General features: G+C 35.9%; 1 protein-coding gene across 1 annotated transcript in view; it reads right to left on the reverse strand.

Annotated features, from left to right (window-relative positions):
- The window catches only part of LOC128864556 (solute carrier organic anion transporter family member 4A1), a 35,275-nt gene extending 13,485 nt beyond the window's left edge, over positions 1-21,790 (reverse strand). Inside the window, exons 1-2 of the mRNA XM_054104278.1 lie at positions 21,387-21,790; positions 996-1,306 (exon numbers count right to left, since the gene is read on the reverse strand). Of these exons, the coding sequence (XP_053960253.1) occupies positions 996-1,306; positions 21,387-21,738 (663 nt within the window). The 5' untranslated portion in view covers positions 21,739-21,790. The remainder of the gene's footprint in view (positions 1-995; positions 1,307-21,386) is intronic.
- Between the last annotated feature and the right edge of the window lie 5,720 nt (positions 21,791-27,510).

Below are 27,510 nucleotides of genomic sequence, written 5' to 3' on the forward strand. Positions count from 1 at the left end.
GAAATTCGGTTCATTAAGGACGAAGATACTGAAAATTCGGTAGCCTCAGTGAAACATGACCTTCGATCTTTGCAGAACGAATTTCACGAAGGCCGTCCAAAAACGGTTATTGGGCCAAAAACAAACGATGTGAGTCAATTGGTAACGAGTCAGAGTCGTCTTTGGGCACTAGTGGGATTGCATGAAGAATTGTTCTCGTTGGATACCGCATAATTAGGCAATTGCCCAAATGTGTAAACAAATGTTGAAAAAATTCAACCACGGTGGCTCAAGCACGCCTATTGGATCTATGCATATAAGCCGGAAGCAAAACAGCAACCCACAGTATGGATTGGATACTGCTTTGAAAATTAGTTCAAGCGAATGCAGAACTGTATTGACTTCCAAGGAAACTCTACAGGGAGGAGCATGAAGTGACCAACAGTTTTATGTCATCTCCAAAAGGCAGATAGTTTTTGATGACAAGCTTTTTCACGGCAGAAATACACTCGGAAGCTTGCCACTGCCTGTAAAGGGGCGCCCGCTATTAGAAAAACCCGTTTCTATCATTTAGTGTTATGTGCCCGAGGTTTCGAGGCCGGGCACTTCTGACTAGTGGTGACGCACAAAATCATTCGGCTATGGCGGCAAAGAGTACTGTTAAATAAGACTTATCTGATTACATTCTTTTGAATATATCTCGACTTTCTTAATATTTTCGACAAACTAATTTTTTTCGATAAGTAGTGTAATAAAAAATAATATTCGAGTTGAGCGGAGTTGAGTGTAGTCATTTGAGGTATGCATCTGCATGTGACCAATCGATTCTAGATGTCGACAAAACGGCACAGTTGGTGTATCAACTCTGCCCTAAGCAAAGATGTCATCAAAGATCCGCATTAGTTCTCCGAGTGCACTTAAAACCTATCACTTCAATTAATTAATTTATCAATTAAGAAAACGTATGAAAGTTAAAAAATTTATTAAACGCTGTTATCTACTATTCTCATACTCACCTCATAAGTCGTGATATTCGATTCAGTTTCCTGGCATACATTGCTGTCGCTCATCGTTGCACGATAACTGCTCACTAAGAAATGTGGTAAAGCAAACGTTAGCGATCCGATGCCCATCAAAATAATGCCCCACGATACGATTTTTGGTTTCGATGCTCCAACTCGTCCACCAAAATATGTGACTGGCACCAGGCAAACGAAAGACGCGATGTCGTAGCCACTTGCGACGAGCCCCGTTTGGCGAGAACGCAGTCCAAAGCGTCGTTCGATTGTTGTGATGACGACATTGATAAAGCCATTCACGATAAGACCTACAATATGAAAAGTAAATTCCTAAATAAATTCCACATTGCAACAAGCTTAGATTTTTGATTGGAACAGCAAAGCGAATATGTAATTCTGAAAAAGCAACATGAGGAGATTATTTTTATGGTACAAAGTTATGGTCTGTTACGTGTCGGTATTTTTACACTGGGTCAGAGTTTCCAAATTGGGGTCATAAAAAACTTTGTACTTGCTACTATTAATTCGTACCCCTACGATATCTTCTCATATACACTCTGTTCCAAAATTATAAACACACCACTATTTTTTTCATAAACATATTTTTCATGCCTCAACAAAGTTTTGAATTTTGTACAAATTTTTTTCCAAATTTCATCAAACCTTTCAACTTTTTAACCAGAATTTTTTTGGATATGCAATTTTATAGCCCATTGAATTTTAGTATAAAAATGTTAAACTTGAGATTACTACAAAATACCGTTGATTTTTTGCATTTTTTTATTTTATTGACGGTGCTAGCCTTTATTTTTTGTACTTCATATTGCAGAAAAGGCGTGCCACCTCACCTAGTCACTTGAAACTTACAATTATTTTTTTTTTCTACTTATATAATTCAATGGGCTATGAAGCCGATAGAAATAAAGTGTGATCAATTTAGAGGTATCAGATTTTAAATTAAAATAAAACAACGAAAATTCAAATGGATTGAGCAATCTTTATTATTCTTGTGTAGAACCACTCATGACATTAATATTTTTTAAGATAATCCCATTCATATGTTGGCCGCTAGTCCGCAGAAATTCGGCCATCCCTAAACACTAATTTCGAATGACTCGCTGGAGGACTTTGGTCGGTATCTCGTGAATAATTTTAGTAATGTTGACTTCCATTGACTCAATCAAAGCTCGTTTATCCACAAAGCAATTACACTTTACATACCCACACAAATAAAAGTCCAAAGGGTTGATATCACACGACTTGATGGCCAATCCACTGGTTCGAAACGACGACGCAGTAAATCCATTGTTCCACGGGGTGGATGGATAATTGTGAAGATCACGTGCTTCAATTTCCGGCATCAAATCAATTTCCTCCTCTTTGAAGAAACATTGGCCGATGATTCATCCAGCCCATAGACGGTTATTTTCAATGGATGTAAAGGCTGTTCTTGAATGGTGATGAACACTTTTCATAGAGCATCGATTTTCGTAATACGAGAACGAGTACAATTGTACGATTTTTAAACGTTGTTGAGGCCTAAGTCTTTCCATGATGAAATGTCAATCAGTACTAAAAAAAAGTATTGATATTTAGTTTGACAGTAATTATGCGTGATTTGTCGAAAAACACGATTGGAATAAGTTCCTGCAATCTGATCGCCCTTTACTTTGTATGGAAGAAAGGTGGGACACCTAAGTAATAAAAAAATTTTAAAATCTGCGCTAATTTGTAGTTACTTGAAACTCACAATTTGTTATACTATAATTCAATAGGCTATAAAACTGATGAAATTAATATAGCCAATGTTTTATAGGAGTTTAACAAGGATCATCATTTTTGAACCCCCAGCTTTCCTTTTTATGGGTCAATTTGACCACTTTCGGAGAAATCTTTTATTAAATTCAAAACTCTTTCCAAATTCAACATTTGTAGACTAAAATGTTCTGCAAAAATATTTGTGGGAAGTTTTCAGTGGGTTTTGCCACAGACTATACCACTGGCAACACAATGGACCATAGGGGTCTAAGTGAGATCTCTTTACAGATCAGCCAGCACTACCTAACCTAACCCAACCTACCAAAGACCCAAAAGCCAACAATATTCATTCTGTTAAAAAATTACCGGGAATTGTTCAATAAAACGCAAAATAAATGCTTAGTCATCAAAATTCATTTTGTCGCGCTCGAAATAGGCTCCATTTGAAGCAATATATGTACATATGCCAACGTTTAGTCCAGTCATCAAACCACCTTTACACGCATTTGAAGAGATCTTCTTCAGCTCCTTCAGCGAATTCTTCTTGATGGCCTCTATCGACTCAAAGTGGCGTCTGCGGGGTGGCAATTCAAGTTTTGGGAAAAGAAAAAAGTCACAGGGGGCCAAATCCGGTGAATACGGTGAATATGAGCCTTGTAAGACGGTGCGTTATCATGGTGCAAAATCCATGAGTTTTCTTTCCACAATTGGGCCGTTTCCACGCACATTTTCACTCAAACGTCACATAAATTCCAAATAATAATCTTTATTTGCCGTAGAACCATTTTAAACGAATTCCGAGTGCACAACACCATGATAGTCAAAGAAAACAAGTAGCATGACTTTCACCGATTGACTTTTGACCGACTTTGACGTGGTTTTTGGGTTTCGGCTCATATGGATAGCGCCATTCAGCCACCTCAGCCGCCTATTGACTGGTTTGCATTTCAAACTCATAAACCCACGTCTCATCACCTGTTATAATGCGCTGGATAAACGTTGGGTCCGAATTCACTTACTCAAGCTCTTCGGCCACCTCCTTCCGATGAATTTTTGAAAGAAATTGAACTCTCCTGGAACGAATCGAGCAGCCACGCGTTTCAAGCCCAATTGATGGTGTAAAATGTTGGAAATTGATCCGTGAGACACGCTAAGGTCACGAGCTACCTCCTTCAAACTTAAATGACGGTTTCAAGCACCATTTCTTTAAGACGTTGATGGACGACCAGATCGGGGCAAATCTTCCACGAGTTCTCGGCCCTCTACAAAAGCCTTATACCACTCGTAGATCCGTGATTTTGATAAAGCCCACTCGCCATAAGCTTTCTGCAACATTTTCAAAGATTCGGCACAAGAAATCCCGTTCAAACTCACAAAATTTAAGACAAATTCTTTGTTCGATAGAAAGTCGCAGAGCACACCTGCGGTTGACTGATATAATTAAATGCCAAAAAAATGCGAATTGACAATTCACACTCTGCGAGAGGATAGTTGTACCAACATTCCAGCAAAAAAACATTAGACATATGTGTGACGCGTGCTTTTTAAATGAACAATTCTCTATATTTTTTTGATAGAATGTATTAAGGACACATACATGCATAACTATTTTAGTTGTTTGGTCGAGTTCTACCTCCAATTTACGTTGCGTGCCTTGATGCTGTACCTCAAATGGTATTTTCTGACAAGTTTATCAAGGGCAAAAATACACTCGAAGGTGTGCCATTGCCTGTGGCGGAGTTACCGCTGTTAGAGGCAACTTTTTCTACAATTTCCATCATCTATAAATGAAGAGGTTTCATTGTGGCTAATCTGGCCCTGACATCTGCTTCTTAGTTTCCAGGCAAACCGACGTGCTGACGTACTGACTTACTATCTGTGCAGATACGGGGTGGGGGTGGTGGAGATGTTGTCTGAGTGACATAGTCCAGACCTAATTGCTACAAAAGAACCCATTTTGATACACCACTTCTAGAACCACTACTCTTTATTAGTCGAACCATCTTGATTTTACATGAATCTAAAAAATATAAAAATAAAGAAAAAATAATTAATAAACCAAATTTTTGAATACAAGTACAATGCCTTATGAAATCATAAAAACTAATACGTTTTCGTCTATTTTCTATTTATTATCCAATCATAAAACTGGAGCATTTATATCTTCGTTTCTAAGAGCCATAGCAACTTTCACGTTGGAGTAGCCGCTGCGTTCTACAGGTTCAGATCAGCAAGTTTCTTTTAGAGGCAGTTCCAGCCTTCTCCTTAACATAGGTTAGGTTGAAAAGGTTGCCCACAGAGAGGGCACACTTCGGCAAAAATCAAAAATGCATCATTTATGATACCATTGTAAAGAAGATAAGAAGACTAGGATGAAAGGAAGGAGAGGGGGGGAGATGCGTATTAGTTGAAGATGCCCCAACAATGAATTATATACGATGGTGTTAGCCGCTTCGTACGGCAGCTTAGCAGAAGGTACAGAAGGTAAATCCACCTCATTCTCCAATTGACGTAAAAAGGGTTCGAAGTGATGCCGAGTCGCATAGCATATACATATACATCGTGGTAAATGCCCAGTAAGGGCACCCACAAAATTCGAGAGCTGAGATTTTGTTAACTTCAGAAGGTCCCTCGAGCATCTCCGAGCCACTCGTGGCCAGAAAGATTTCGCGACCTTAAAAGTTTGTGTACGTGTCCTAGGATCCAGTAGAGTTTGACGCTGTGGTACCGAAGCAATTGTAGATCGCAAATTCAAAATTCAAAAAACCCAAAAGAGTAGCGTGGTGCAGTTAGATCGTAGGTGGCCAGTTTATGTCACCATTACGTGAAATTAATTGGCCGGGAAACTTAGATCGGTATAATGCAATGTTTTTCCGTGTTGTGTGACTTGTGGCTCTATCTTGTTCGAAAAAAAGATGCTCTATGTCTATTCCTTCAATCAGTTGTCTATATCAATGGATATTGACCGTAACAACACTTTCATATTCATCTTGGAAGAAAAACGAGCCAATTATTCCACCAGTGTAACCAACTTCAGACCGCTCGCGCAGTCCAGAGTATTGTTTAAAAGCGCGTGCAAGCATTTTGTCGGAGTACGCGGAAAAAGAAAACCAGTAATGGATTTCAAACGTAAAAGTGTGATTGCAATATAATTTGCTGGAAAACCACAATCAGCGATTGCTCGTGAGCTTGAGCACCTTAAAGTAAATAAAATTTTTGTTTATCGCTCCATTACTCGTTACAATGATACTGGTACCATCGCAAAACGTCATAAAGGTGGTCATCAAAAGATTGCAACGACCCGTGAAATGGTTCAAAAAGTGAAGAAGCGACTTGAGCGAAATCCCCGACGAAGTGCTAATCAAATGGCGAAAGAACTGAAAATATCTGACCGTAGCATCCGCCGCATACTGAAAAATGATCTCAAAGTCAAGCCTTCCAAGGTCCAAAAGGCGCATGATCTCACACCAAGCAGCAACAAGTCAGACAGTCAGACTTGAGAGAGCGAAGGAGTTGCTTCGCTTGGACGAAAGCGGTCAATTTCCGAACATTGTGTTTTCTGACGAGAAAATTTTTCAAATTGAGCAATTCTAAACTCCCAAAACGATAGGGTTTACGTGACCGACTGTTCATACGAGAATTTGAGTCATCGAATGGCCACCAGGAGGCAGCACCCGTCACAGTTAGTTGTTTTGGCCGCTGTAACCGCAGATGGGCGCCCTTCAATCGTTCTCATCGAGCCTGGCGTCAAAGTAAATGCGAAATATCGCGAACGTATTCTGGAGGTTGCTTTGAAGCCGTGGGCAGACAAACATTTCGGTGATGTACCATGGACGTTTCAACAGGACCCGGCACCGTCTCACAAAGCTCGAGTGAACCAAGAATGGCTAAAAAACCACGTTCCGAACTTCATAACGTCCACACAATGGCTCTCAAATTCACAGGACGCGAATCAGATGGATTATTATCTTTGGGCCATTGGGCCATTTTGGGGAGCAAGATCCGAACTAAAAGATTCACCAGTCTCGAGACGCTGAAAAAAGACCTTGTCCGCAAGTGGGCCCCAATACCTGCAAGTCACATTCGGGCAGCTTGCGACTCATTTCTGGACCTTCTCAAGTAAATTGATTCTTGATTTTGTATTATTTTCTCACATTTTTTACTTTGAATTGAATAAAAGTAATTTTCCACACTAAATTTATGGCGTTTTTAGTTAGTCACACTACGAGTGCCGGACCCTGTACTTGACAAATGTCAAAGATGACATAAAAAAAGGTACCGTCTAGTAATTATTCACTTTTGAAAGACCCTTTATATGCGATCGATCCCTTTTTACCACTAGTCCGGTTCTCCACATCTTTGTGCAATTCGAGTTATAATAACTGGAAGAATAAAATATTTAATTTTTCAAATTTATATCTCCGCCAATTCTTCCTTGTACGAAGCGTGCCCAACTCTATTAAGTGTATGATAGATATGCTTGCCGGTGTGTGCGTATGGAAAATATGAAAAGCGTCCGATAAATACGATTAAGCGTGTGCTGTTCGCACTTCAACCAATCAACCCCACAGCCAGATGCCATTAAGGAAGTGGAAAAATCGACAAATTGCTTTTTCACACCACCCATACACCGCCATAATGCAAACAGGACAATGCATAAACATATCTACAGACACACACACACACACCATGCACTCCCACTTACTTAGAATAAAAAGTGTGCGGGCTGAATGTAGCGCACTTTTGACATAGCAAATCATAGCTAGTCACTAGTTGCTAGATGACTTATGACATACGTACCTGCTGCTACTCCCGGTTGACAGCAGTGGACAAAAATGGACTGAAATGCAATTTTGTGTATTTTGAAAAGAAATTCAATTTACTTTTAACAATGCTGATTTTGATGTACTCCAACTACCTTTTAATAATGGGATTTAGTTATTACATTATTGAATATTGTTGACGTTGGCGATTAGTGAAGATGATGTCAAGCAAGATGGGAGAGTAGATTTTGAACGTAACGGATTTTCTTTCTTAGTTTCATAAATTTCTAAGTAAATGAATCACTACGAACGTTTAGAAGTTTTTATTGCTCCCAGCCCTTTCCATTGGAACGTATGTATGTATGTATTAGCTCTCTGGCAATAAATTTAAAGGCATTGCTATCAATAAATTTACAAAAGCTAAAGTTGATTGGCCCCTCGGTTGCAAATCTTTGCTAACATACTCGTATAAGCGTGCATACGCACATATGTAAATATGTAAATCCGACTTGAGAGGTTCTCAAGAAGGGAGTTTCTATTGTACAGCAGCAGACACTTTAGAAGCCTACCTAGTCGTACTATGGCATATACATACGTATAAGCACATACGAGTACATATGTAGAATAGGGTGCATCACTCTATATACAAAGAGAAGTGCTACGGTTTTCCATTGGAATTATAAAATAACTTGCGCCAAAATATTTCGGAAAAATATGGAGATATACAGTCAGCATTTGAGTCAGCCATTTAGTTTTGTTATAGTAAAGAGCAAGTTTCAAGCGGCTCAAAAATTACGTTGATTTTTGACAATTTTTTCTGCTGGCGGTGCTGGGTGTATTTCTCCATATAAGGACTGATTTTTTTTAATAGACTACAAAACTACATACTCGAAATTTTTCAGAAAGAGTTTGAAATTTTCATGAAAATTCGCCGAAGTTTTATGAATTTTGTACAAAGTTTGAAACTTTGCGTTACATGGTTTTAGTTGTAGTCGCAACCATATTTTTATAAAATACTAATTGAAATTAAAAAAATAAATAAATGAATGTAAAACTTTTTAGTATGTGGTCTAGACTTTCTTTTCACGCTGACATTAAGTGAGCTGGAACGATTTGAAAATATTATGTTATATCTCCACAAAAATTTTATTTTTGTGAATAAAATTAGTTTTTAAAAATCACCTCATCAGATGATAGAAGAGTCATAAATTTTGTCGACAAAATTAATAATAGAAATAATTATTTTTTGCGAATAAATGGTGCGTGAACAAGTTAATTTTCTGAAATAAAAAGGATGAGAAAATACTTTTCCAATGATGCCTGATATTCGGTCAAGATTTGGCTAAGCTATTCAAGTTTTCCTTAAACCTATCTTTCACAGAAAGTCAAAAATAGCATCAAAAACTTCCTTATTTTAAATCCGTTGAGGTGTTTTTTTGAAATTCTGATGCAGACCTTTTAAGCTTAAATTCTATTATCTGAGATTATTTTTGAGCAAATATATTTTTGAAAACTAGTTGTATTTATTAAATATTCGATTTTTGAGGTATATTCAAAATAGTTCAGCTCAGGTACTCGTAAGTCGTAATAGATATTTTTCCAAAATATTTTGCCGAAAGTTTTAGAATATAATAAATTTAAAAATTCTATTGCAAAAGCGTAACTTATTTTGGTTAGGCGCCCTAATGTACAGAAATGCTTGCGAGGTATGATAATTAAGTTCCGGAAAAGTAATTACGATTCGGGAACTAGAAGAGCTGCATCATTCGTTAACATATTTTTGGAAATTCCCTCTTTCCTTTAGTACCAGACGAAGTTTTTCGGAAGTAACTTTTTAAGTGGCGTAGTGGAAATGAGTTAAAATCAACCCAAGGCAACAATAGAGATTGAAGAAGTCTGGTAATCGCCACAGACGAGACATTAATATTTTAATAAGACTCCGAGATCCGCAAATAACACCAGCAGTTGGTGGAAAAGCATGAGTGACGGCCAACGAAAGCAAGGAAATCCAAGTCGGTTAAGAAATTTTCTTTTGCAAAAATCCATTCCGACGAGACAATACCCACCCTATAACCTCGATGTTTCCCATTTCGACGTTATCTTATTCCCTGAAGCAGGGTTTCGCAAACTGCGCTCCGCGAGCCTATCTCAGCGGGTCCGCAAACAAAAAAGTTTAATTATAATTTACAAAGTACTGAGAAAATCAGATTCATATGATTTTTAAAAATAAATGTAACGAATTTCTTGTTTAATTTATCCCTAAATCATAATCAGTATTGATAAAAAGATCACTACTAGATAAAGAGTTGGTTGATGCTATCCTAAGATGAAGCTGAAATTCATCATGGCGGCATACAAGAGATCACACAAGCTTGTTCATGGTGTAGTGTTAAGGGAAGCCCATTGTGAAAGTCGATAATAGAATTATGCTTTGCTTGTATTTCTTTGACAAATTCCCGGTATTTAATTTCCACACCTTGTACTTGTAAATATAATCAAATGTGTATACAAAGTATAATCGTATGTTCACATGTATTTTCGTAGAAGTCCGTACGTGACTGCGACACAGCTTCGCTGCATATCAATTTTTTATATCTATTATACAGAAGCATTACTTCTCACTAATATTACAATGATCCGATACTTAATTTATTTAAAGCATCTTTAACTTTCAATTTCCACGTGAAAGTCTACAAAGGCCATATGCAATACCCATTTTCACTCCTAAAGAATTTTTCGACTTATTGGCAAGAAAAAAAATTAATACCGTTTGGTTGTTGTTCCTATGATGCGCTACGGTACGCGTAGTTTTCATTCATTTATTACTTATAAAAGGTCTTTCGAAAGTGGCGCCTAGATGTCAGTAGTAAATAATTACTAGACATTTCCTTGTTTATGTCATCTTTGACATTTATCAAGCAGACAGATGCACAATTTTACCCATGGATACTTACAAGACAGAACTACGCAGAAATTTCGTGAATTGGTTCTTTGAAGGTGTGTCTGGTTTTTCACGCAAACTCATCTTTAGTGATGAAAATTGCTGCATCTGGGGAGAAAAAAACTCTCAAGTAATTTCAGAAAGTATTACATCCACTAAAATGTACTGTTTGGTTCTCGGGCTGGTGGAATAATTGGTTCGTTTCTCATCGAAGATGAAAATGAAAGAGTCATTGAGTCATTGTCAATGGCCACATTCTTCTTCTGTAAAAGAATAAATAGAAATAAACTCTGAGCATAATTTTTCTTTTTCTGTCAATTCGTAAAAAATTCTGTTCAAAAAATATCGGGAATTGTTCATTTAAAAAGCGCGTGTTACACATATGTATAAATTTTTTTATGCTGGAATGTTGGTACAACTATCCTCTATAGTGTCGCAGAGTTCGAGCGTGATCTGTCAATAAGCTTGTTTTTGGCATTTAATTATATCGGTCAACTGCAGGTGTGCTCGTCGATTTTATCGAACAAAGAATTTGTCTTAAATTTTGTGTTTTGAACGAGATTTCATGCGCCGAATCTTTGAAATTGTTGCAGAAAGCCTATGGCGAATGTGCTCTATCAAAAGCACGGGCCTACGAGTTCTATAAGGCTTTTGCAGAGGACCGAGAAGTCGTGGAAGATTTGCCGCGCTTTGGTCGACCATCAACGTCTTCAACGAAAATGTCGACACAATGAACGTTCTGGGAAACCATCATTTAAGTTTGAGGGAGGTAGCTCCTGACCTTAGCGTGTCCCACAAATGAATTCGCAACACTTTACCGCCATCAATTCGGCATGAGACGCGTGGCTGCTCGACTCGTTCCAGGAGAACTGAATTTCTTTCAAAAAATTCATCGGAAGAAGATGGCTGAAGACATGCTTGAGCAAGTGATTTCGGAACCCAACGTTTATACAGCGCATCATAACAGGTGATGAGACGTGGCTATATGAGTTTGGCAAGTAAACCAGTTAACAGGCGGCTCAATGGCCACATATCCACATGAGCCGAAACCCAAAAAACCACGTCAAAGTCGGTCAAAAGTCAATCCGCGAAAGTCATGCTACTTGTTTTCTTTGATTATCTTGGTGTTGTGCACTTGGAATTAGTTCCAAATGATTCTTCGATAAATACGGTAAATAAAGAATATTACTTGAAAGTTATGTGTCGTTTGCGTGAAAATATGCGTGGAAACGGCCCAACTTGTGGAAAGAAAACTCATGGATCTTGCACCATGATAACGCACCGTCCCACAAGGCTCATATTGTGAACACTTTTCTGGCCAAACACTCGACAAATGTCATCGAACAACCACCGTATTCGCCGGATTTAGCCTCCTGTGACTTTTTCATTTTCCCAAAATTTATTTCTTCGAATGTAGCCTATTTTGAGGGCGACAAAATGAATTTTGATGATTAAGCAATTATTTTGCATTTTATTGAACGATTCCCGGTACTTTTTGACAGAATGTATGTGTGGGCTCATTAGAAGGCATGCAAATATGTATTGTACCAGATAGCGGTGACAAAAACGTAATACATCTAGTGTGGCGTGGCAGCGATTTAATAGATTAGTTAGCTAAAAATAATAGCTCATTTTACGACCTTTTTAAAACTTAAATTAAGCCAACAACACCAACAACAGATAATAACTCAATATCGCTTATTGCTTAGTGCCTAGAGGTAATTACATACTACACATACATACATAAGTACTGTTGCAGAGCACACAACCTCTACTTGTAGTGCTGGTATGCACGTGCTGCAGTTTATGTCGCAAGAGGAGAGAAATATTTGGCATAACAAACTACTTTACTCTGAAATAGCCCGTGGCAAAATACTCGGGATAGTGGCGAAGCACAAGTGGAAATAACGGACTAACGGACATAGTTGCATTACCTTAGTCGGTGGTGACAACCAGGCACATCTGTTGCGCCATTTGCGCGCGCGTGCAACGAAATATTTGGGCTGTTGCAATTGTTGATGTGTTTGCTCTGTGCTGCTGTTGCTGCTGCTGTTGCTCGCGTTGCTATTGCCACTGATGCTGCTGGTATCTGAGCTGTTGATGGAGGGTGCTAAGCTGGTGACTCGACATGCAACGTGCGGCAATAAATCTTCATAAATGATTTCATTAGAGTTGTAGGCGCGCGATGCACGCTGAACCCGCACTTGCCGCCGGGCACGTGACTCCAAATATTAATAAGCTGAAATGACATTTACATGAATTATGGGCCAAACGAAAATTTTTGGGCTACCAACTACCCTATGTTTGTATGTATGTATGCTGCACATTTGTTTAGTGAATGTAGTTAAACTATATTGTGAAAAATAGCATTCCAAGGAATTATCTGAGAGCCGTTATATTTAAAAGTGGTTAAAGTTAATTTTTTCGTACACATTTGAAGATACTGAGCCGAATGCGCTTAAATTTAAAAATATTGCTAAATGTTAATCAACCGTTGTTTTATTATGCAACCATAACGGGGTTTTTGGTTTGGATAATTCTTATTCTCTTACGCCACATAGCGTGGGCTTGTGCGAGAGTAGCATTTCTATTTCTTTTCAAGCTACAGTTCTGACTACCTTTAGAGAAATCCATGTCAATTCTGTTAGCCAAACGGCTATTTAAATCTCTGTTGTCGCTAATTCTATCATTGCTCGCAAATGCGGCAGACAAATTAGTTAGAGAGGGCACAACCACTCCCCTCCCTTTTGGTATGGAGATTGTAGGCATACCCTTCTCAACCTACAAACGGCGTGGTACAAGTAGCATTGTCACATTCGGATGTAACGCTACAAAAAGGATTTGGCCAGCATGGCACGTCAGGCGCTCAAAGGCGGTCAAGGAAAAACTTCTCTCTCTCAGTCTGTCAGACATATTCTCTGTCACTATCCCGCGTGGCATGCCACTAGGTTTAGATACTTTGGCTTAACGTTTGATTGATCTGATTGTGCGCCCCTAAGTGCTTAATTTTAATTATTTAGTATCGCGAGGAATCGAACCAGCTCTTGGTGGGGGCATTTGTAAGTCTTCATCCTCTAGTATGTACGAGCCTAGAATTATGTGTCTCCTGTGACCTAATGCTTCACAGTTTTTGATTAAGTGTTTCATCACAGTAGTACCTACATAAACTAGTACTAGATAGTCGTTGTATTGAAATATTTATTGCAGGCAAAGTGGCCTGTAAGTGCTCTACAGAGTAATCTGCGGCCTTTTTTGTCTACGGTTAGAGCAGATTTTGCTCTCTCGGTAATCAAGTTCAGAAACTTTTTGGAGTGATTAAGGCCAATTGTGCTGTGCTACTATTATTTGGTTTTTATTTGGGTCCTTTTTTTGGTTTCCTGTTTTAGGTTGTTTTTGTTAACGCCAAAAAATGGGGTTGATCCAATAAGCCTTTTTTGGCATAAAAGTCTGCCTTCTCATTTTCTTAGTGTCCCTCATGTCCTGGTACCCAAATCAGGGAAACCTGGTTGAGAGCCGCCAGTTGTTGATTCCATTGTTACATTCTATATGGACTTTTGAATTGGACGTAAAGCTATTTAAGGCTTTCTTGAATGATACTGATGAACTCAAGAATATAAGTGGCAACCAAATCAATGGGTCTGCGATTACAACAAAATGCTTTAATGAGGAGTAGCAGGTAAACTGCTGCTGTCGTATCTCAATGGATCGGTAACGGTCTAAGTGATATGGTTTAAATGCCGACTACCACTTCTACCTACCTACCAGGTTACAGTTATAGTTCCTAAAGGTATATTCCTCATCTCCTACATTTTTATCTGAATTGTGCTTTCTGATATTGATTAGTCGGGTTATGGAACGATGTATCTTGTCTGAGAGCTTAGATGCTGCGATAATTCACGTAATATGCTTCCAAGTTTAAAAGAAATAAGAAATTCGGATCAGTGTTCTCTATTCATAGAAAAGTTTTTGGGCGCCTAAAGCCCAACGAAAAACCCAAACTACTAGATGATGATACATACACACATACCAAGGTTGCCTTTTATATTTTGCGCCTTTATTACACTACGACTTTGAGTTGTAATTCGATATTTTTATTGAAAGCTTGGTACTTATTAACATAAACTTACATATAAAGTTTTCACCAACGAACTTAATTTCTTCTTTTTTCAGAGAGTTGAAAATTCAATCTCGCCTCAACAGCTCACACCTCAGTAGTTGGGGTGGCAAAATTATGGAAATAGGGTTCCAACTCGTTTCACATCCCCTCTATTCTCCAGCCTTGGCTCCGCCAGATCCCTCGGACTACTATTTATTTCACAATTTGCAGAAATGAGGAAACAAAAAGGGACTCATGTCGGTTGGTGTAAAGAAGAGTTGAAGAAACTTAGCTCCGGTGGTCCAAAACACGTCTATAACATCATAACAGGTGACGAATCTTGTATCTAGGGGCATGAGTCGAAAACAAAACAACAATCGACTTTATGGGTGCTCCAAGGTGTTTGCGGAAGAAGCATCTCAAACCAAATGGGCGCAATTGTACCACTAAAAAACTTTGTTTGCCAGAAGTTTCTTTAAAATTAAAGAAAACCAACCGCGGCAAACACCAAGACAATGTGAGGTTTCACATATCGGCTTATAAAAGAGTTTTTGAGCACTCAAAAGATCCGCTTTACAGCACTGATTTAGCACCTAATGATTTCTCTTGGCTCCCGACTATCATACGACTAAACGGTTATATGTAACAGAGTAAACGAATCGATATAGATATTGACATATACAAACCAAACTCTTCAGAATTATGAGAGAAGTCGATTTAGTTATGTACTTATACATACGTCCGTTTGTAAGTGCGTGCGCACGAAGAATCGAGCAAAAATTAATATGTTTGAATGAAACTCGGTACATATATTACCTTTTGCCCAAGGTACGCCTTATAACGGTAACTTTCATAGAAGAAAAAACGTAATATATCTGTTATAAAAAGCAAAATTTCTCAAAACAAGAAATACTACGCAAGTAAAATATTGAAAAACGAACGATGCAACTACCACTTTTTGTAAATGAGTATATTTCGATAACGAAGTTTACAACTAGAATTTTTTAATTAAACTCGAACTAGTCGGAAAAACCCAGTCTTGTACCGATTATATATACATATAATTGGTACGTACACCCTTTTTGTGTGTTTGGCCGAGCAGCTCCTCCTAATTGTGGCGTGCGTGCTGAACAACACAAATGGAGGGGTTCAAGCCGATTCCGAACGGCAGATATTTTTATCAGGAACTTCTTCATGGCAGAAATACACTCGGAGGTTGGCCAATTATTAAACGTTTTATTCATGCCTATTATATTTGACTTCAACCTTTTAATTAACAATTAATTGTATACGTTGTAAACCATTAAAATAAGTACATATTCAATTATACTGTCAACGTCGTAAAAAGTGTACACCACATATTGATAAGTTTTGACTATTTATTTATTTTGTAATTTTAATTATTTTTTAATAAAAATATAGTTGATACTACAACAAGAGCCTTATTAAGCAAAGTTTCGAATTCTGTATAAAATTTGTAAAAATTCGGAGATTTTTTTCAAAATTTCAAACTTTTTGCTAAAAATTTTTGGAAACATTTCGGGAAATACAATTTTATAGATCAATGAATTTTGGTAGAGTGCAAATTGGATGTAGTTCAAAAATAAATTAATTAATAGACAAAACTTGTCAATATATGGTAAACCCTTTCGTTTGACATTAACTGTTATCAAGTATCCAATTGAAAAAATTACTTTGAAAGTTAAAAGAAATCTTATTTATTGTACTTGAAACCTTTTACTTTTGATAGCAGGTAATGAAAAATACTTTTATTTAATCTTTCGTATGATACCAATTTCGAAATATTTATGGGGCATTCTTTCTGAACGTGAGACCCCCTGCCCCCAGAATAGATTTTGACGAAAAGAGGTCTATGAGGGCTTAAAATGTAGGTAATTATGTTTACTTTCGAAAGCAAAGTGGCACTTCTTGAAATTTAAAATGGCGGATCCTTCCTTCCTTATACTCCACAAGCTTGCTCACAAGAAAATTTTGCTTGCGCAATTTAAGGAAGATCGTGTTCTACGACTTATACAACCTTTAGAGCCAATTTAAAGACTTAATTAAATGACAGGTGTCACTATTTCTGTCAATAATTGAAAAGTCATTTAATTAAGTCTTTAAATTGGCTCTAAAGGTTGAATAAGTCGTAGAACACGATCTTCCTTAAATTGCGCAAGCAAAATTTTCTTGTGAGCAAGCTTGTGGAGTATAAGGAAGGAAGGATCCGCCATTTTGAATTTCAAGAAGTGCCACTTTGCTTTCGAAAGTAAACATAATTACCTACATTTTAAGCCCTCATAGACCTCTTTTCGTCAAAATCTATTCTGGGGGCAGGGGGTCTCACGTTCAGAAAGAATGTCCCTTATATATTTATTTTGCCTTTCTGTCAATACTTGTAAAATATAAGACCAATATTATTAGCAAATCTAAGGCTGCTAAATGAAACTAGGTAATATTTTAAATTTGTTTACATTTGAAATATAAAAAGGTTTTTCTTTTATTCAAGAATTTATTAAATTTTCTTATCAAATTAGAGATTTTGGACTAGTATTTTTTTTATTTTTTTGAACTGGTATGTGACTGGTATATTTTTGTTCGAAATATGACAATTGGCCATGATTGGACATTTTGCACTACCATTAAATCGCAGCACCTCTAATTTTTTGGTGGTAGTTAAAATAAGGGTTTCATTATCACTAAATCTTAAGTTGTTCAGTGTTTTAACTATCAAGCTTATTAGCATTAATTGTTTAGTGCGCTATGCCCAAGCCTGCAATTAGCACCTCGTAAGACATCAAACATCTAAAACAAATACCAGTTGCTTGTATGGAAAAAAGACATTTGCCTGACTAATTGGGTCTCCGATTCATAGCCTGCAATTGGCATCTCGTAGGACATCAAATATCTAAAAAAAAATACCAGTTGTTTGTATGGAAAAAAGACAATTTCCTGACTAATTGGGTCTGCGATTCAGACTAGTTATGAGGTATGTGACAACAAGTAAATTTGACTAACGGGTTTGTATGTATCTACCATACATGTGAAAACATAAGTTTATAAACGCTAAAGACATTCCACATTTTAAAGTAGTTCTTTCAACCATACATATTTATAATCCATTTTTTTTATTCTTCTAACAAATTTCAACGCCCCTGTGGCGCTGACCTGGCACTCATATTTTCCTTTAGTCTCCCAAGCATTATGCAAATATTGCGGAAAGTCGAATACACATGCATATGTACCTGCCTGTATGTGGTCGCCTTTAGAAATGGGTTACCTCTAAACAAATACTAAGTTGTTGATCATTAATAGGCTCTTTCAATTGCCTGCTCATTCAGTTGGTAAAGAGTTTCTTATCTTTTTAGGTTCTTTTGATAATGTCGCCTATTTAAAGTTTGCATACCGTGCATTATGCATACATATGTACGTCTACATATGCACTACATATATCTGAAGTGATACAAGATGAGTTAACTTACTAAGCAATAAATTTTCATACAGAAAAATACATTCGCACCTTTTGTACCCAGGAGATAGATGTGCTGGTGCTTTATTATAATGTAAGTAATAGGCGGTGAACAAGAGTTTTTTTTTTCAAAGGGGAGGAGGAATGGTTTTCCATAAAATTCTTTTAAAAATATAAATAACGAATATATTAAATGAAAACTGAGAAAACTTAAAAACATACATACACACACATACAAAAAAAACACGTTCAACAAAAAACTATATTATGATTTCGACTCATCTTGTTTCCAGCAAATTTTCTCCTTCCATCCAAAAATATACTGCTTCGTTCAACAGCTCTTGTGACGTCGTAGTTCTTAAATATATTTTGAGTCGACGAAGTAATGAAAAGGGTGATTCATTCTTACAAACTGTTATGTGAAGCGTTGCTGGAATAGTCAATAAATTATATTTACTAGTATTTGGCAATGTATCTTTTTGGCGACCTCCATAGTAGAATGAGTTCGTGCGTGACTACTATTCGGAACTGCTCAGCTTCGAGACTCCGCGCATGAAATACCAAATGATAGAAAAAGTATTTTCTAGTGGCGGTCGCTCCTCGACAATTATAAGCTGCCGAGTATATTTCTGCAATGAAAAAGTACTATAAAAAACCATCCGACCCTGGGAGCGGGGAGAAAACTGTAGGTCCCTCCATCTCCAAATGGTGTAAGCGCCTGCGTTTTTGGCTCATTTCAATGGCTTTGAAAACAGTTTTCGTCCTCTACGTGGACTTTATTGTTGAACAGCACTATTTTATATTATTTGGAGAAAAATTTGTTTACCAATTGCCGTACTTTTTAATTGATTTATGGTGCTAAGTACGATGAATAGTGATATAGGAGGTGTTCGAGCACCAAATCTAAATGGAACCAAAAAATATAAAGTTCATGTCCGGAGTTGGTTTCTCAACTTAGGAACCAACATAAATAGCAATGTTAGCCGAAGAATAACGCTCGCCAATAAGTGCTATTTCGGGTATTTATGCACAAAGTGGTTCAGAATTAATCGACCTATCGGGAGATTTATAATATTTGACAATGGCGTCGTACGTCAATCATATTTGACACTTAGGAACTATACAGCTGCAGTATACAAGCAGAGAAGGAATGGAAGCCATAAAGGTTTAAATAAAGATTTCCATCACTTAACTTTTTTTCTATTTTTTTTTTATTTAGTAAAAAAGTTATTCATAAACAAAATTGGATGCTCAATCTTGCACAGATAAATGCACGTTGCCGAACGCAAATTAGAATGAACTAGAAACACTTCTATACAAATGTGTGGCCCTGGCCGCATAGACAAAGAGTGCTTAAGAAGGCGGAGTAATGAATCGCAAAAGTTTTATAATGTCACGGATATGGATGAACATCGAAAGAAGGAGTGATCAGGTACACAATGGTTTAAATAACTGACAAATTGTGTTAATAGAGAAGACGTTTGGGTCTCATTAAAGAGGGAGAAAAGGTTGTAGAGTCCACAAGAGGAAGTAAGAAATTCCACACTTCTACAGTGGAAAGAAAGTATTTTTGGAAAACTCACTGAAAATAAACGAAGAATCTATATCGTTTTAGTTTTCTCTCTGCATACAGTTTTCTCTTTGCATACAAGTTTTTCTTATCCAGGTCTCTTGATGTTGTCGTGCAAATGAGGAGACCTACGGGTTTGGTTCTTTTCTGAACCGCTGATGGTTTTTATGGGCAGCTTTATTGTAGCAGAAATGCACTTGGAGGTCAAATCTCTGCTAGAGAAAAACTGCCCATGTACCATAAAAAATGCCTCTGTTCAAGAAATTGGAGTAGAAGTTCGTTTTAAGTGAGCCATACCTCGCGACGTAGAATCCTGCGAGGTTCTATATTCCACCAAGGAACTACAGGGGGAAAATATATATATATAGCTCGCGACGTATTACGTCGAGTATATTCAATTCTTAAAATCCTGTTAAGTGAAGGGCAGGATCAGACCCGGATGCTCGCACGTTGCTCGATAGAGTAAAGTCATAAAAGCAGTGCGGAAACGAATTAGTCGAAGCTCCTTGACGAAACAGAACATAAATGTTTAACAGCTGGACATATCGTCCAGATCCATGTAGGAAGAAGCTTTTATTAAATAAAATGACAATGTCTATGCAAGAACAACGTAGGATGCGAAAAATACCAAGGCTTCAGAGAGATCGTCACGCAGCATAACCCATTGCGAAGTTTTTCGCGTTTTTGTGAAAAAGTATCTCTTAACTGGAGCAAAAGTGTCCCAAGAATATCTATTGAATGGCGAGGTAAAGAATTTAACAGTTAGCTTCATTAATGGAGAACTCTTGGCCTTTCAGCAAGACTGTGCAGAGTGGTTACGGCAGAATATTCCACCTTTTATTTCTATGACCTAGAATTGAATAGGCAAAAAAACTGTTAGCCCATAAAATTTTCTAAAAATTCCAAATATAAAGCCTGAGAAATTAATGGAAAGTGAAAAATTTTCTAAAAATTCTGCATAAAGTTCGAGACTAGAATTTATGTCATTACTGCTATAGAATAAAAAGCGTATATTTTTATAAAAATTAAATTTTAATTTAAATCAATATGGAAAAGTTAATATATAGTCAACATTTTATATGCGGTGACCTTATCACTAAGTTAGTCACTTTAAAAATCTATAAGATTTCTAAAGGAAAACAGAAGAAATTTACAAGGCGTTAAAAACTATTGTAAATTCCTATCAAAGAACTAATTGTAACATAACTGTTAAAAAAATGAATATGAAATATGCGCAACAGTAATTGACCGATAATTTACCGCCCACTAGCGCTTGCTAAACCGATGCGAATGCCCGCAAACCCTTCATTCGCCAGCCAATGCAAAGAGGATGCAAAGGTAATCCACAGAATCCAAACAAACTCTAAACCAAGAGCTCTCGTTGCACACACATACCATATATGTACATATACACACATCCACACACACACATACATGCATATTGAAGCGTGTCTTATGTGGGCGGTACAATAAATCTGCGATTGTCTGTATGGATGAAGCGTACGAGCAAATATTAAATTTATTATTGTATGCTTCTGTATGTAGTACGTCCGTCGGTGTGGATCGTTTGGCGCGTAAGTAAATTCATATTTATTTTAGTATTATTTTTGTAGCATCTGCCGCCTAAATTTAACTGCATTTATTTCAGTGATTTTTACCAATATTCAACAAACTCATGGAAACAGTTATACTCATACATACGAGTACATATTTACACTTGCATTTGTAACCGCGATCGTTTGAGTGCAAGCGATAATTTGTGTTATTGGGAAGGTGAATTATTGTACTTACCTTGCATGGCACCACCCCAGCAGAGCCAGAAAAGCGCCCACTTCGCACTACAAAAACGTTGTAAACACTTTGGACGAAATTTTCCCCAGCCAAATGATTTATCTGGTTCTTTGTTGGTCATTGCACTAGGCGAATGGGGCGTGTTCAACACGCCCACTTTAGGTAATTCAATAAAGATTGTGTCGATTTGCGGAAAAATGTCACTACTTAATCCATTTTGTATTGGATTGGGGGCTGCAGTGATTGCAGCTTTATGGTTTGTTGGTAAAGAATTGTTTAATTGACTCGAAGTCGTTTCAGCAGCCATTGTTTGTTTCAAACTAACGTCCACTAAAATATAAGAAATTAGCATCTAATTTATTTTTACTTTATTTTATTTCAACTATGTTTTATTTTATTATTATCTAACCTTTTATTACTTAACTATTTTACTAGGAATTAGAAGTATCCTAATTTAATTTAACATCAATTTTTTTATTTTTTCCCTCTAAATTTGTTTATTAAATTGAATTAAATTTCATATAATTTTTTTTATTTTACTTTATTTTTTTTCTAGTTTAATTCAATTTAATTTAATTTTATTTTCATTTGTTTATATTTTATTTTTATTTTTAAATTAATTCAATTTAGTTTGATTGTTTTTTTTTTTTACTTTACTTTACTTTTATTTTGTTTTATTTTAATTTTATTTTATTTTACTTTATTTCAATTTCAACTAAATTAAAGTCTTATTTTGTTTTGAATTATTTCAATTTTATTTTACTTAATTTACTTATTTCATATCAATTTAAATTTTATTTTTATTTAATTAATTTTCATTTCATTTGGATTTTATTTTACTTTACTTTATGGTATTTATATTTTATTTTTAATTTAAATTAATTTCATCTTATTTTATTTTACATAATTCATTTTTATTTTATTTTGCCTTATTTGTTTAAATTTTATTGTTATTTTGAATGAATTAAGTCAATTAAATTTCAATTTAGATAAATTGAAATACTTTCTTTTTTACTCGTATTTTATTTTGAATTAATTCCATCTTGTTTTAGTTTAATGCAGTTTAATTATATTATTTATTTATTATTATTTTTAAATTAATTAAATTTAGTTTTATCGAATTTATTTTACTTAATTCTGTTTTAATTTTTTATTTAGTTTCATTTAATTATATATATATATATATATTTCAATTTTTTATTTTACTTTATTTATTCTTTATTTTATTTTTAATTTTATTGAATTTCGTCTTATTTCAACACCAACTAAACTAAAGTTTTATTTTATTTTGTATTATTTCATTTTATTTGATCGTATTTTTTTAGACTTCGTTTTTATTTTTAACGTAATTCAATTAAATTTCAATTTCAGTTGATTGAAATCATTTTTTTTTTTTTTTGTCTTTTTTTACTTAATTTTGCTTTACTGTAATTTATTATTATTTTTATTTTATTTCCATTTCAATTTTAATTTTATTTGATTAAATTTTATTATTCTTCAATTTTATTTTATTTTACTTTATTTACATTCATTTTATTTAATTTTTAATTTAAATTAATTTCATCTTTTTCTGTTTCAGTTTAACTTTATTTTAAATAGCATTATTGCATTTTATATTTTTATTATTTATTTAAGTTTTATTTTTAAATGAAGTCAATTTAATTTAGTTGAATATATATTATATATTTTTTGCACTTAATTTGGCTTTAATTTGATTTTGTTTTATTTTTTCATATTATTTAATTTTTTATGTTATTAAATTTTATTTTAGAGCAATTTGTTGTTATTAATTATATTTTATATAAAATGTTTGCTTTTTAACTAAAAGGAACGAATTTCATTTATTTATCTCAAAAAGCTTCAACACTAATTTCTCACACGCACACGCACGCCTTGAAATATCACTTCGCCACACAGTCCATGATTAAAAGTTCACACGCTTGATGATGCCTCACCGTCTGTTTAAGAAGAGACACAAATTGCAACTGAATGAAGAAATTTGGAAAACTTCACTAGCCGACCAACACTAACCAACAACGGAACTACCAACGCGGTGGTAACATAATAAACGCAAACGTATTGGCAATTCGAGGAACAATTCATACAGGAAGTAGAAAGCTGCTGCGCATCTGCAGCAAAACCATTTAGTAAATACAATAGAACTTAGCACCACAACAAAATAAATGGGAGTTAGAATAACAGCATTCGTTTGCATAACAGAAAAGTAACAGTGGATATACTCCTGTAAAACACATACAAAATCAAACAGTAAAAGCTGTAATTCCTGTCTTAAGAACTTGCGAATATTGTAAGTTAAATGCATCTATGCAATTATTGATGGTTTTTAGGATGTGACAGATGAATTTTTAGAATTATTTGTGGGAGTCATAAATTCACTCGTAAATATTGGTTTATACGAAAATGAACTGAAAACAAATACTGTCACGATATCTTCAAATTAAGCGAGAAAGGTAAATGTTATGCGTACCCAAACCGTTCCAGTGATAGCAATGAAGGAGGTTTTCCTGTTAGGCAATGTTCTAGAAGAATGATGTACCCGAATGCTTGGTGGAAGCCTTAATCAAATATAAGTAAAAAAACGGTGAATAAATTTTAATTAAATTCTTTTATGTAATATATATGAAATTTGTGAAAATACTTACATAAGTGCTGAAAGTGCATTTATGTATATGGAATGCAATTTGTTGAAATAAAACCGTTCATAAACCCCGTGTCCCGAATTTCAGAAAAAAATTGAAAAAAAATGTTTCTGAGCCCCAGATCCGACAATTTTGCTTGTTGACGAAGCCATCGAGGATCATTTCCATGCATTTCAATGACCCAATCAGCAAATACACGACGTTGTTGATGATCGGTAGGCTTGAGTTCTTGTATTAATTGGTCTTTATAAGTCTTAAGACTCAAATCTTAGTACAAAATACGGTGTAATGACGTTTGTGGAATGCCTAATTCCAAAGAACGACAAGGAATGAACAAACCTGGGTTTTCTTCAACAATTTCGGCTACAACAGCAATATTTTCGGCTGTTCTTGAGCGACGTGCATGGGTTTTATTCTTCATATCACTTACTTGTCCCAACAGATCGAAGTTTTTCACCAATTTCTGTATTGCGGTCGGACAAGGTGCTTCACGATGACCCAAAAATGCTCGAGTTTCACGAACTGTCTCTGCTAAATTTTCACAATTTTTAAGTGAATTTTAATAACTTCAATGCGTTGTTTAAGCGTGTATCGTTCCATTTTTATTAATGGCGTAGTTTCTACTTGTCAAATATGACAGCTTCAAAAGTGTTAAAATAATTGATTGATTCAGAAGGAAAAACAATCCAAAATGTCACTTCTCGTGAAATTTCTGCGCTTTTCTATTGCCACTCCTTCCATATTCAATATAATTGCAGCTGAAACTTTATCCCTATTCTAATTGCGCAGCTAATGAAAGCTACTACTTTAGGCTCGGTAGGTAATTGAAAAGCAGAGACCGCTCTTGAGGTACGAAAAAAACCGCTCTATCAATCACTCCTCCTGGTCTTACTATATGGCGCTAAGTCCTGGACATTACCGAACACCGATGGGCGGTTATTAAAAGCTTTCAAGAGAAAAATTCTTCACAAGATCTATGGTCCGATTTGCGTGAATGATGCATATCAAATAAAATAGAACCACGAGCTGTACGAGTTATATGCCGACATCAACCTAGCATTAAAATCCAGCGGCTCTGGCTAGGTCACGTTAAGCGAATGGACAACAACGCTCCAGCAAAGAAGGTGCTCTTTTCAAAATGTGCTGGTGGAACTCGAAAAAAGGATGTCCTCATCTACGTTGAAAAGACCAAGTCGACGATGACTTGACCCTTGGTGCTTCTAATTAGCGTCAACGCGCGCCATGCCGAGCCGATTGGTGCAAGATTTTGGTAGCGGCCAAGACCAAACATCAGTTATAGTTGCCAGCTAAGCTTTGCTGTTGTTATAGTTTCGTTCAAGGTTAAAGTCAGCCCATCTTTCTATTGCATAGACTTCCGCTTAAAATATATGTGTATTCTTGCCTAGCGCTTCTAAATATCTTTACCCCAGCGCGCAGACACCTGCCCCTGCAACTTTCTTGGTGAGAGATCCGTCCTTTGGATTTTAAATAACTCTTCCCAAGACTTTTTATTGCCCTGTTCAATTTTGAAGCATTTTTTTAAAACTTAACATCGGTCGCGTCATGTCCCATGACACTGAAATCTCAGGGGTTAGTTCAAGAATGTCAAACTTCCTGCGATTTTGATTCGTCATGCAATTCTCCTAGACTACCGCCCCGTATATCATCATAGATAAGATTATTTTTCCCTGCAAAAATGTTTATACTACACTACTTATATATGATACTTAAATTTGTTTATTTGAAAAAAGCACCTAAATCTAACCTAACCTAAACTTTCAGACTACTTTATGGATTTTTATAAACTTTCTAACACCATCAAACACTGTACGACTTAACACTGCTCTTTTATGTCGCTGTTAATGTACTTTTAACTTCACTTGCTGAATTCGAAGCATTCACCACCCACGCATGGCACATCACAATGAATGAAATACGAGAGTAAGCATACGAAGTAGTGTGGGTTCAAAAGCAGTAGGCATTGAAGAGATTGGGGTAGTAAAATGTAAACAAATAACACATACATTCACGCATACATGTGTGTATGGCCGAGTATTAATTGAAGCAACAAAAACATTGTCAACGCGAATGCCGATGGATATTTTGCTGCGATGTACCGTCCAATCCTCCCTCCTCAACGATTATCTTTTGGTGTTTCATATTCTGTTGACCTTCTTCTACGTACAGTAATGTTCATTGCTTTTAATTCGGCATCAAACTGTTGCATACCACAACAGCAAAAACACGCACATTCCCACAATTTCTTTTCGACAATGCGGCGGGCATTCACTCGATCGGCTTATCAGTACCTACGGCCGACAGAGTGTTGCTTCAATATTTAACTCCTCACATTTTACATACAAATAAATAAAATACCAATGTTGGAACGTGCGCACGAATATTAATTTCTGTTTACCCCTCCCCATACTCGGTTGCATTTTGCTTTTAGTGCTATTATTATTATTTTATTATATTTTTTTTTTTCCTTTATGTTCCTTTTTAATTTTGTAAAAAATTGAAGCATAAATAAATATAAAATGCTTTGTATTGATTGTCAGGCGGTGTGCACATTAATGCACATAATTAGTGCCCAGCATGGCTGTTAATGGAGGTGCCACAGCGTAAATACATATAATGCATATAGAGCGGGGGCTGTATGGAGTTGAGTGTGCAAAATGTGAGGACCGCATTCTATAAATAGTTTTAAACTCAGAAAAGCTTGCAGATTATGATTCTGGATGTTGCCGGGAGATTTGATGGTCCATTTTTTTTTTACCCCACCCTCTTAGTATTCAAGTATAGTGCAGGCGCTAAAGGACATTGAGTATGTGAGGACCGGCAACAATGCTGAAATTCTTTTACCTGAGACCCTACACAAAAAAAACATGTTGCCGGCAGCTGTGATGGTCCCTTCCCTTTCCCCCGCCCTTCACCTTGTCCAAGCGTTATTGCGTCATAGCACTCGTATTAGTCAGTAGAAAATACTTCGTGGCGCATGACGGTTTATTTTTTCGTAATCACATAATTATTTTAGCTAAGTTTTCTTATAATTCAGTGTTTTATTAGTGTTTTGTTTAAATAAACACATGGACAATGTCTTTAGAAGTGATAAATATAAAAAAACGAAAACTATACGAAATTTCGTGTTTGTTTTGTGATGAAACGGGTAATTTAGTGATGAATCCAAAACCACAATCATTTATAAATATTCAGAAAGCAGCAGATCGGAATACTGAATACAAATCTACTTGACATCGAACTTGTATGGCAAGTTGCATTAGCGAAGAGAAGATAAGACGTCTAGAATTGGCACTACAAAAGCAGGAGAATGTTTCTATTTCTACCTGCTCTGCAGAAGCTAGTGTGTCAGGAGTCAAGGCACTCGAAGGTCATCAAGAACAAATTTAAAATTTAATAAAGATATAAAATGTTTAATCTGTGGTAAACAAACAAGAAATAAAAAC

The sequence above is a fragment of the Anastrepha ludens genome, chromosome 5, assembly GCF_028408465.1.
Source record: "Anastrepha ludens isolate Willacy chromosome 5, idAnaLude1.1, whole genome shotgun sequence".
In the NCBI taxonomy this organism is placed as follows: Eukaryota; Metazoa; Arthropoda; class Insecta; order Diptera; family Tephritidae; genus Anastrepha; species Anastrepha ludens.